General features: G+C 46.8%; 1 protein-coding gene across 1 annotated transcript in view; it reads right to left on the bottom strand.

Annotated features, from left to right (window-relative positions):
* Positions 1-12,413, bottom strand: part of septin8a (septin 8a) — a 32,734-nt gene that overhangs the window by 7,277 nt on the left and 13,044 nt on the right. Inside the window, exons 5-7 of the mRNA XM_056595685.1 lie at positions 8,004-8,165; positions 5,268-5,364; positions 682-850 (exon numbers count right to left, since the gene is read on the bottom strand). Of these exons, the coding sequence (XP_056451660.1) occupies positions 682-850; positions 5,268-5,364; positions 8,004-8,165 (428 nt within the window). The remainder of the gene's footprint in view (positions 1-681; positions 851-5,267; positions 5,365-8,003; positions 8,166-12,413) is intronic.

Here is a 12,413-nt window from a genome sequence, read left to right as displayed (position 1 = left end):
GGCTTTATAACTCAAAGGTCCACCTTTGTGTCTGCATGCATCTATCCTTATATTTCTACATGCGTTCGAGACTTTGACCACATCCATCAATTCGGTTAGCTTAGGTCAGGGCTCTTTCCCACCTATTTTAAGTCATTGTTGATAATTATTGTGAGAAAGTGTCAGTGTCTTCACATAGATGAATATCATTAATCATTAATAATAAAATATAACTAAAGGAAAACTAAGCAAATTTGTTATTTCAGAAGAGTGTATCAAACTGGGCGCCCTCGTAGCTACCCATGAAGTAGCTCTCAGGTTAAAAAAGATGGTCAATTTTTTTACCATCTCATTAAGGAGGTGCTTTAATCCAGAAGCGGGTAATAGTGAATTCAGATAAACCCATCAATGAGCGGGTAAATTAGGTGAGCGTCTTCTCTTGGCTCTGCCTAAGCTTATCTCTATACAGAGATAAACTAGCCATCGGGATCTGAACTAAGGCCAAATAGATTTGCTTTGTAGAACGAGAATTCAATCCCTATTTCTTCCCGCTAACTTAGAATTGGGGCAGGTCATTCTACCTCCACCTAAAGGCCGTCAGAGTCTCTTCTGCCCGAGCCTCACAGACGTCATGGCTGCCAATGGGTGGGACCCCCTCCACCCTCAGAGCCCCCCCCCCCCCCCCCCACCCTCAATGCCCACCTGAAGGGCTGGCAGTCGGGGTCCGTGTCCTTGAAGCCCATCTCCTCCAGCTTGCAGCGGCGGTACAGCTCGTAGTGGCGGGCGTGCGTCTGCTCCCGCAGGTCCTCCATGTTCACCCGGATCAGCATCTCCCGCAGCTTCACGAAGTCACAGTGGCTCTCGTTCTCCACTGCAGACACACAGACAACAGCAACCGTGAGCACCCCGTTACCCCCATGCTAGACCGGAGACCAGGTTACCTCCCCATGCTAGACCGGAGACCATGTTACCCCCCCCCCCCCCCCCCCCATGCTAAACTGGACTTCAACTAACTTTATGCAGTTGAGAGCGTAGTGCAGTGCTCGTTGGGCTGTGTGATTGGACAATGGCGCGCTGAGGGCGTGCTGAGGGCTGTTTCAGTGAGTGCTGGCGGACCAGACGGACGCTGAATTAAATGTTCTGGTTGAAACCATTGACCAAGTGGTTCACCCCCCACAAGCAACAACGAGAGTGGTTGTAGCTGTAGTGAGTGCCTGTCACTGTAAGCACTTTGTTTTGTAAACACTAACCATTTGCTATCAACCAATACAGTGCTCATTGATATTTGCATAAAAGAGAGAACATTTAAATAAAAAAAGATTAAAAAGACTTCGACATTATGCATCTTATTCTTACTAAATTGGTCTCATATCCATTGTAATAACAATTCTTAAATATTCTTAAGTAATAGTAAGTATTTTGAAATGCATTGAGGGTAAAAATGCTCGTTGCTAAGGCACATGCTTTTTGGGGAGGTGATAAACACACTCATTACCTCGTCGCACGTCTGAGTCGAACAGAGCGGTCCTGTCAGAGCCCTGATTTCAGTCCTACATCCAGAGACTTCCTCGCTTTGTTCACCAACATTCCCTCTGGCTAGCTGCCAACACACTCCCCACTGATAACCCGTTTCACCCTCTGACATGTCTGTCTACCCCTCCCACACATCTGTGTGTGTGTGTGTGTGTGTGTGTGTGTGTGTGTGTGTGTGTGTGTGTGTGTGTGTGTGTGTGTGTGTGTGTGTGTGTGTGTGTGTGTGTGTGTGTGTGTGTGTGTGTGTGTGTGTGTGTGTGTGTATTTCTCGACACAAAATATGTCTAAAATCATGATAAATCCCATATGGCTGCAATTATCCCCCTATTTAGGACCACATTTGTCATGATGATGTGTTGGCAACAGATAAAGAGAGTTGATTAAAATGGGCTATTTTAAGGAATTTTCCCAGTTGACCTGGTGCATCATGGGAAGAGAGTGCAGGAACCATTTCCTGCCGTGTGAACAGGGTCCCGTCCATCAACATGTGTGAGAGGGGGAACATATGGTGTGTGTTCATTCAGACAGGAATCGGCACGGCAAACTCACGATACGACGTTGCACCGATTTGAGTTCCGATAAAATATGAACCGTTCGCTTTTAACTTCTGCCATACAGTATTGTGGTGTTTCTGCAATTTCATCGCTCTGTGGTTTAAGGTGTAAGCAGAGGGAGTGATGTGTTTTTGGGGTTTTGCTGCCGCTTTTATCCGAAGCGACTTAGAACCATTCACCAACCGACGGCGGAGTCAATTACACAGGGGCACAGCCAGCTCGTCGGGAGCAGTCAGGGTGAGGCGTCTTGCTCAGGAACACCTCGACTCTTAGGTGTCTAGGAGGAGCCGGGATGCAAACTAGCAACCTTCCGGTTACGAGTCAACCGAATGCATCTCCTGAGCTACTGCCCCCTGGCAAATACACCAAAGCACATTCTGTAGGATAGCATCATTCATTTGCTTCCAATAAGAAGACATTGGTTTCTCTGGTTAGTAGTGTGGAAGCAAATTAATCTGTATCTCGTTGAACCATTTGTTGCTCCACCCCGACGGTTCAGAGTGGCTGATCTGTGTTTCAATGGCAGGAAACCATGTGGTGGGTGTGATTCCCCCTCTGCCCACAGCCGACACTGTGAGAGTGACACCACTCATCCGAAACCAGCTCACACACGACGCTAGACTTCCTTTAGTCCCGAGCGACCCCCGCCGACAGTGGAGTCGGGTTCAGAGGAGGTTGTCGAGGAAATCAAAAGAAGAAACGTACATGCATACACATGTACATGCAGGGACTCCAAATATAATAGTTTGACATTTATTCTTAGGATACAATGTTCTGAAATGGGACGAAACAGTAAATGGTAAAATGTATTTGAATTGTTTATCTTTATGGCACTCTTACAGTCTACTCAAGCCCCATTGTCCGTTTATGACTCATCCACTACAGGTATTGTAGCGTACTTATTACAGACAACTACAAACTAAATAGTGCTCCACCATTGTTCCTCTCCTCAGCCGATGGGAGTGTGAGTGGGAGAGTTGATACCAGTGGCGGCTTGTGGTTTTTAAAGTGAGGGAGGAAGGACTGTGCGCTTGGTTGCCAATGGCCTGCTTGCACTGTCAGTGGTGTATGGTGGCATAAGTTTGTTAGACTCAAGTCATTTCAGGGTGTTTTGGTGAAATACAAAATAGCAGGGGGATAATTAAGTGAATAAAATGTATCTCTGTAGAAACACGACTGAGCTTATTGGTTCATAGCGCAGCAAGGGCTCCTGCTTATTGGTTCATAGCGTAGCCCGGGCTCCAGCCTATTCGTGAATCGATTTTGGCGGGATTCAGACCCCTTAGTCAGTCACTCCTACTCAGAGAAGGAATTTCCTCTTCTCTTGCATTGAACCCCATGTTATTCACCGGCCGCCAACACTGCCGTGGGAAATGAATAGGAGTCAGTAGGAGGCTGAGGGAGGAACGTCCCAAAGCAGTTATTTTCAATAGGCGATAGGGGGTGCTATTGTCCCTTTACCCAGGGAAACAAAAATTACATATACAAATGCATTAAAAATTAATATTTAAGGGCATTAATTCATTACAGTAGTCAGTAGGGCAATCTACATTTTTTGAACAGGATTCGCGACACACTTTCCCACGTCCGTATTAACCGGGAGTTCGAGGCTGAAGACACATCCACTGCTCAGAGCCAATTGGCGTGTAGCTGGAGGTTAGCAAGCCTACTTATAGCCAGCCCTCTGACACTAGTGAACCACGTGATATGTTGGGAGCTCTGGCCCAGTGAGAGCTGGGAGGAGCTGGGAGGGTTTGAAGAGAACGTTGCTCGTCCATGGGGACGTTGATCCAGGGCCCGGTCAAAACACAGGGCAGATGTCATCATTGTGTAAAGACAGCACCGTCATGCTCTCCGAGACGGATGACATAGCATCCACAAACACTAGTGGACTGTGTTTTTGTCCCTTTTTAGATGTGGAAGTTGCCGGTGTCGTATTCAGTAACATTGTGAAGGGACAATTTTGCATGTAGAAATGTGATACTTTATATCATAGCGTTGTTCACAATAGGAGTATTATCTATTTTAGTGCCTTCATTATAAGTTCAGCGTAAATGTCAACCCATGTGGCGGGTTCCAAGCCTTATTCCTGGTTTCTTATTGTGGATTGCGTTATTCTATTAGTCGTGTTCTAGTAGAATAATACCATCAACTAAATGTGTGTAGATGACATCTACACACATTTAAGAGACAAGACTACCAAGCACGCGTGTGCACGCACACGCTGACATTTAGGGAGACAGAAAAGCGCTCGCGCGTGCGTGTTCGTGTTTCCCAGGCTGGTGACCATAGCGTTGCCGTCTCACATCTCCAGAGTGCTTTCATGAGCGGCCAGAGAGCGGTCAATAGGCCGCATTATCCTCCCGGCTCTCCTCCGCCGGCCACCGAGACAAAGCCTCCGCTATGCTGGATCCAAGGGATCCCACGGAGGCCGCAGTGGGTAATATGACTTGCAATTGTATTGTCCTCCTCCCGTCCCAGAATGAAGAGCAACAAAAAATTCACTGTGCTACGCATCCACAAGTGAAGGGACACTGAAACTAGATAGCAATTTAATTTTTTTATCGCAATCCATGGGCTACGTGCGCGTGTGCGTGTGTTTGCCCTGCTGGGGTCCAGTAGATTTCACCCCCAAGGAGATACAGTGGGCTTTTATAAATAACCAGGCAGTGTCCACTGGGGCTTAGGATGTCAATATGAGAGAGAAACCAAGATGGACATAGAGTGGGATAGGCCGAATGGAGGATAGTCGGAGAGTCAGAGAGAGAGAGAGAGACAAGAGAGAGATGGCTAGAGCAAGCAAGAGAGAGCAAGCGCGCACGAGTGAGAGTGAGAGAGCAAGCGACAGCAAGGGAGAGAGCGAGAGCGAGAACAAGCGAGACCGAGAGCAAGCGAGAATGAGAGCGTGCGAGAGAGAGAACGAGAGCGTGCGAGAGAGAGAACGAGAGCGAGCCAGAAAGAGAGCGAGAGAGAGAGCAAGCGAGAGATAGAGCGAGGGTGACTCCCTACTGAGCTGTGATGTTCCCACAGTTCAACTCTACATGTTACATCACTTTCTACTCTGTTTCACACACACATACGCAGCATGGTTGTGTTATGGAGAACACACACACACCCATGTCATAAACAATGCCTCTGTGTAAACAGCACGCACACACACACACACACACACACACACACACACACACACAGGTCACTCACCTTGCACCACGCCCCAGGGGTACTGTCTGGCCCGCACCGTCTTGTTCCCCACCTTCACCTCGTCCACGCTGCCCACCACGGCGAAGGGCAGATGGGCCTGTGTCAAAGGGTCAAAGGGTCAAAACCCTTTTCCACCATGGTTACTTCCTGGTTCTCCAACTTCCCCGATAACCAAAGACACGGTGAGTTCCTCACGGAACGTTTCCACCAAGCGGTGCCGTACGGTGCAGCTCGGAGCAGGACAGCTCGGTTACGCAAAATCAGGCACGCGTTTCCACCACCGACAGTACCCTTATGGTGGGGCGGGGTTTAAGCCGGATGGCGATAGCCGCGGCAGCTAAGTAAGCAACGTGACCTCATAGCAGCCTGACACAGTGTGGCCTGCCAATGAATACATTGAAAAAGAAGAACATGACACAACAAAAGATCAACAATGCAGGATGTCCAAGAAGGATGTCAAAGTTTTGCGCAACATTTTCTTCAATAAACAAGGCTTTCGCCGTTGTCCAGAAATACCTCGCAGGTACTGCGTTTGTTGGTTTTGATCCCCCTGTCGCACAGATGCGGCTTGTGTAGTTCCACCTTTTTGGTTGGTACCCCAACGGAAGATTACCCAAAAAATAGGCACGGCTCAGTGCGCTTATTTTGGGACCCTGGCCAGCTTTTGGCTATGGAAAAGCCAATATAAGCGAACCGTGCCGCACCGAACCGCACAGCTCTGTGGAAACGAGGCACTATTGATGGTGTAGTAGCCTAACCCTGCACACACACACACACACGTTGTCTTACATTGGGTCGCAAAACCAACTGGTTTGGCTGATTCGGTTGGTTTGGTAGGAGGATGGATGCAACACTTACATATTTATTTCTGCCCCTGCGACCGGACCACCGTAGAATGAAAACTGAACGACCCAGGCCACGAGGGGAAGGAGTGAATTCTGTTGTTTCCGCAATTAAAACATAAATGGTTCCTTATTGCTGGGGGAATTACTTCTACGCCTAGCAAAGCCACAGAGGAGAGTGTCGCCAAACCCCAAAGAACAACCAGGGGAGGGGGGCACGTCCTGCAAAGTGCAGCCGGCCTCATCTCTGGGCATTGTTATTTAAGTAGCAACACGACTCGTCTCCCACTCTACGGTTAGTGGAGTTATGGCTTCATGACAGTGTTTCAACCGTGCTTCCGTCATAGATAATGGAGGCTTGCTTGACCCCATCTAGTGCACCCATTTAAGATGACCACTGACCCCAGCTATAAATCCCTCTGGAATCTTTGGAGAAGTGGGGTTGGGGGGTTAAAACTATCCCACACATTAAGGTCTGTTGACACGCTAACCACAGCCTTCTACTGAAGGCCCCGGGGCCTCTGAACTTTAAGAAGGCCCTACACAAAATCAACACACACAACAGATTGTCTCATAATACATCACTGCACTTCAGAAATACATATGGGTAAATGTTATACAGCGAGAGTCACGACGCAATTCAGCTCTATTAAAAGAAAAGGGAGCATTTCTCTTCACACCACCCTCTCCAAAGTAAGCTACACTTGTGAGGGCACCCCTTATAGGTGCTGACTTGGTCGTGAAGGATTCCAGCATTGTGCGTTTGTGTCGGGGTGTTCAGCTCCATCCAAAATTAGCAGTAGTATATCCTGTGTTTGATTATATGTCAGAACTGGGGGATAGAAGTAGAAAAGAAAAAATAAGATGCTGCCTCAACTCAAGAGTTCTTATGCCTCTTTTTCACCGACAGTACCAGCTCAACTCGCCACGACTTGGCGTGGCACGACTTAGTTTGGTTCCAGCCGCACGTCGTGTTTCCATCTAGAATAGTACCTCTTCAACGTGGGCGGGTCGCATAGCACGCGTGCGCATGCTTATCCACGCGACACAAACAGACATGGCTACACACAGGAGCGCCTCCACCTCTATCACGGCCCACGGCGTGTTCTCGCGAGCTGTTCCTGCGGTGTTCAATAATGGATAGCTATTGTTGACTGAGAGCTGATGCTAGTCTTTGGAGATGCCGGCGTCGTGCCAAAAATGGAATCCCCGTCTGAAGTCACACCACCTTACTTCACTTTCGTCTGTGCTTTCTAGGGTCACATCATGCATACATGTATGACTTGTAAACTATTATGTATTTTAGTGCCCTCGTAGTTAATTATCTTACGTTGTGTGTCGCCAATATAATGTCCATCCCTTCTTTGACAAGTTGCTCATCTTGTGATGATATGATATAAACACTGCTATAAACTATAAACCTTCTTTTCGTCAGAAGAGGAAATCTTACATATTGCTTTCTATGATAAGTTGCTCATCTTGTGACTATATGATATAAACACTGCTATAACGTGGAGAGGGGCTGCGATTTCAGACGGGGATTCCATTTCGGCACAATTCCTGGTGTCGGGCATCGGGCTCGGACATCGCACTCGTGCCGTGGCGTAACTCTCACGGAAGGCCCCCAATGACGCTTTTACCATGCCCGACTTTTCAAACAACAACAACAACGAAGCACCCTCGTTGTCTCCCGCCTACCTTAATCCACTCCTTAAGCACATTCTGTTGACACACACACACACACACACACACACACACACACACACACACACACACACACACACACACACACACACACACACACACACACACACACACACACACACACACACACACACACACACACACACACACACACACACACACACACCTCCAAGTGACGGTGCTCACTCACGTTCATGGAGGCGTTGATCTCGGTGACGGCCTCGTCGTCCGTGGGGAACTGGTAGATCTGCACCCCGTTGCTCACCAGCTCGCTCATGATCTTGATCTTGAACTTGTGGAGCTCGCTTTTGGAGATGGTGTCCGCCTTGGCGATGATGGGGATGATGTTGACCTGGAGGGGGGGGGGGGGGGGGGGTACAGGAGGGATGATAGATTACACGCACCACTCCACAAGTGTAACAACGTGGGTGGCAACAGACTGCCCTTCTTCCTCCTTCTCCCTCGTTTCTTCTGGTAAAATAAGACTAGTTTGCGATAAGACTAGTTTGCATAGCTGTTCCTTTGTACATTTGTTCCTCTTTACTATAAAAGACGGACTATGCTCAGAATATTCAATAGCGAGCCATAAATGCAAGCGCTGGTGTTGAGACATACGCGTGAAGACCTCTCGTGGCTATTTCACGATTAAGTATACCGACTTTCAACTCATGTCCACTCTATTTGTACAGCCCTCGTCCACTGACCTGAGACCCCCAAAGAGCAGGGAAAACCTCCCCTAATTATCATGGAAGAAACATGAGACAGAACGCAGGATAGGGACAACCACTCCCAGGGAAGGTTAGGAGTGCAACGGGTCCCATACTGCTCATAACGGGTCCCAAGACACTTTTAGCCAAAGCAATTTGTCATGAGAAGGTGTAACAATATATCGATAGCAGCACTTACAATCGCTCAGTTAACCCAGTCCCCGTATACAACGATGATAGCTAGGCTAAGATGCTACACATCTAAGTACTATAATTAAGTAAGACACATAATAAGTGCATACATCAAGTGCCAGGACGTACAACATACAATAAGTGGAGGGGTGGGAGGGTGGTATGGAGGGGAGAAGAGCATCCACTCAAGAGCAGATGGAGAGTTAACAAGCTCTTCCCACGGGCGGAGGATGACGGAGAACTCATTTAGAGTCGCTGTGAGCAACGTGTGCAAACCGGCGTGAACCAGAAACACTGATGTCACCGCAAGGGTTCACACGGGGCCGCGTGCAAGGGCGATGACACCATCGGATGTATGGCGACTACGAATGAGGTTGAACACTGGACGCAGCGACAGCTAGCTGAGGGCCAGGGCTTTATTCGGGGGTAGCTTTGCCCCATTAATCCCATCCCTGGGCACTGGGAGAGTAATGAGTGTGACGGGGGGGGCAATTAGAGCCTCAGCGCAGCCCACCGGATCCTTTATCTCTCGCTGCGACGGGGTTCCCAGCCGGTGTCAAGCGGCTATAACGCAGCGGTAAATAGTGCGTCGTTACGAAACGGAGAGGGACACAATATGGTAAATATATTTTGTGATTTGGCATTTAGGAAATAGTCCCATATTTGTGTTTCTACTACTTCTAGTAAATATTCCACAAGTTAAAACTGTCCTCATATCCACGTATGCATGTGGTGTCATTGTTTTCCAAGAAATGATCGATTTGGAATTCGGATCATTGCAATGCCCAATCAAATGAGCTCCAACAAACCGTTGTATTATTTAATATGTCTAAATGTTAGAATATTATATAGGCCAGAAAACCAACAAAGACATCGAGCGGTGAAGTGAGAGATTGCCATTTTACCAACTGACCATTCCCCCCACCCCCGTCCTCCCTTGGTCCTTTCCTACGACGATCGGAGAGGCTCCGGTAAGTTTGTGTACTTCCAAAAATATGTAAAACATATATATTAGTCTACAACAGCATTAAGTAGCCAACTACTTAATCACCTTATGAGGTTAGCCAACTCATAATGAGGTTTCTTGGAGGCTATTTAACTGTATTAGGTTATTAAGTCTGTTGAACTATAGATCAAAACTAACAAGTAAGGTTATCAGGGATAAGCGATTATCATTGTTAATTAGATACGCATTGTGGTAGCATTTTAGACTCTCTAGATCTGTTTGTCCATTCTGGCTTACTGTAGAAACATGCACCATGGCGGGCTCTTCGAAAGAGGATCCCCTCCCTGTGTAGGTAATAGATATAGGGCTCTCTCTACAGTTACGAAAATACAATGATTCTTATTTTCATGGGATCACACACCAACTAAAACAATATTATATTCCATTCCTGTCAAGTCTGTTCTGCTAAACGTTACTCACTTCAACACACTACAGATTTAAAAGGTCTTTAAGACATCACATCATGGACAAATCAACTGCTTCAAGCCAGTAGACTTGAACACTTCACATTGAGGTACAAGATAATATATTTAGAAATGTCTCATAAGGGCTGAGCAACATGAAACCTGATGGTAAAACAGGAGCCCTTTAAATGTTCCACATTCCGCATCAGTCAAGACCTGAAACATAATTTGTAGAGACATTTTTATTACTTTTAAAAAAGCACCTTCTGCTTGGCCTCCTAGCTGTCTCCCAGGCTCAACCCCCTAGCTAGCTACCAGTCACACCAACATGCGACATAATTGTACTTCTCTTTCTGTTGTGGCCTTTGACTTTAGCTTAAAAGAAATGTTCTAGTTGCTGAGGCCCATGAAGAAGATTAGACACAACATTGTTTAGTCTTGACACATAGAGCCCAAGTGTTTTTGGTCTACCGCTGAATGCGGTTCCTGTGCCAAGAGGAGATTGGAGAATTCTTGTTGATGTATGAAAAACAAAATCTAAATGCATAAATAATTCTAATTGTGGACCCACCCTCTGTTACACCCCTCGATAAAGAAGGTTTACTCCAGTGTGAAACATTTGTATTTAGTGTGGAAAAAAGCTAGAGAACTGACGGATTGGTTTGCATCGATTGTTTAGACAGATGGCAGCTTGAAATAAAAAACTATTTGGCCGGTGCATTGGCTCAAAACTTTCCATTCGTTGCAGCACCTGCCTGCGACTTTTATAATATTTTAAAAGCATGCCTCTTTTTCTCTGACTCCTCACATATTTAAAAACGGTTCTAATGTTTACTTCTGTGGCATCTTGTAATGAAGCTATTCAAGTGAGTGGTTCTCCATTTAAGTGGGTCTGCAAGTCTGCAAGCCAAATCAAATAAAAAAACAATGGAAACAAAACACCTTCACATTCAAGATCATGTGACGTTTCAGTTTGCGATCAGCACAGGTCTAGCTGGAGACAAAACAGACAGCTGTTTTTCCCAGATTGTGCCCAAAGGTAAAGTTAATGGTAGATTATATTACTGTCCCTGTGCCTCGCTGCTCGGCCTAAACAAATGGCCTCCACAATGCTGCCGAGGTGAAGCCCGCCTTATCGCTGTTTTTTCAGCGTGGAAGCCTGCAGAGGAAGAGGCTGACATCACTTACAGCCCTGATTGTGCCATCTGCCACAGCTGACAGCTAAATGAGACCTATTGGGGTCGCTAACACAAACCCTCGCCGGTAAATGAGAGAGAGTCACCGAGACGGAGAGAGTGAGATACACAGGGTAAGAGAGACAGAGACAAAGCGAAGGAAAAAGCTAATTTCTTGTTGGGAGATGAAGGAATTTAGCCTGGTCCTAACCAGACTCTCATACTTCATTTCATTTGCACAGAGAGTCTGGACTCTCTCAATCGAGAAAACGTTAACTCACTTGAAGGCGGGTGTCTGTTGAAGTTTAAAACTATTGGATCTGCCAAGTGCCACTCTGGATCTGCCATAACCAATCGCTAACGTGTACAAACGAAACACCGTGCGTGAAGATGTCCGTCAACGAGAGCTGACTTTTACGTCATTGTTTTCAGCCACTCCCTCTGTACACTGATTGGATCCAGAAAATTTGGAAGGAGAAACCAAGTACTGAAGGGAAATCTAAATTGAGCGGAAGTACTTAGGCGTGCGGAGCCAGGCTAGAAGGAATTTGCTGAGTCAACAGCTTTGCACAAATGAAACGTGCTTAGCTGGAGTAAACACTCCTTAACGTATAGGTTTAAAGAGATCTGCCCTAGTGAGTCTAAGGTTGCTGAACAAGGCTGGCTTAAGTAATGAAAATAAATGGCAGATTAAAAAGCCTCAGGATACGCTGCATACCATTTCAAACATACGATTTAGTGGAGGAAACTTTGAAATCGGAAGCGGAAGAGTAGTGCAGTTATTAGCCGACAGCCCAGTTACCGAGGTTTAGTTATTTTTGTTGGCCGGGTCCCTGAGACATTCAGGGACAGCGGGCCGCCCGTGGTTCAGAAACTTGGCTGGTGACCTGGCCATCTGCTGCGGTCTCTTTGACATCACTCACTGCATCAGAAGTCACAAGCTGAACTGTTGGCTGGCTAGTCACTAAAGGCGCGATTTGAAAGTTGTAAAGAGAATTGAATTCCCATAAATCACTCAGGGTTGAGATACCCTGATTGGTCAGAAATGGTCCAAAGGTCTGGTTGTCACGGCGTAGGCTCAGCCAACCAGAACAGGTATGTTCAAAGAGTATTCCA

This window comes from Gadus chalcogrammus, chromosome 7 (genome assembly GCF_026213295.1).
Source record: "Gadus chalcogrammus isolate NIFS_2021 chromosome 7, NIFS_Gcha_1.0, whole genome shotgun sequence".
Classification (NCBI taxonomy): Eukaryota; Metazoa; Chordata; class Actinopteri; order Gadiformes; family Gadidae; genus Gadus; species Gadus chalcogrammus.
The sequence above is the reverse complement of the archived record's forward strand: the minus strand, read 5'-3'. Positions and strand labels throughout refer to the sequence as shown.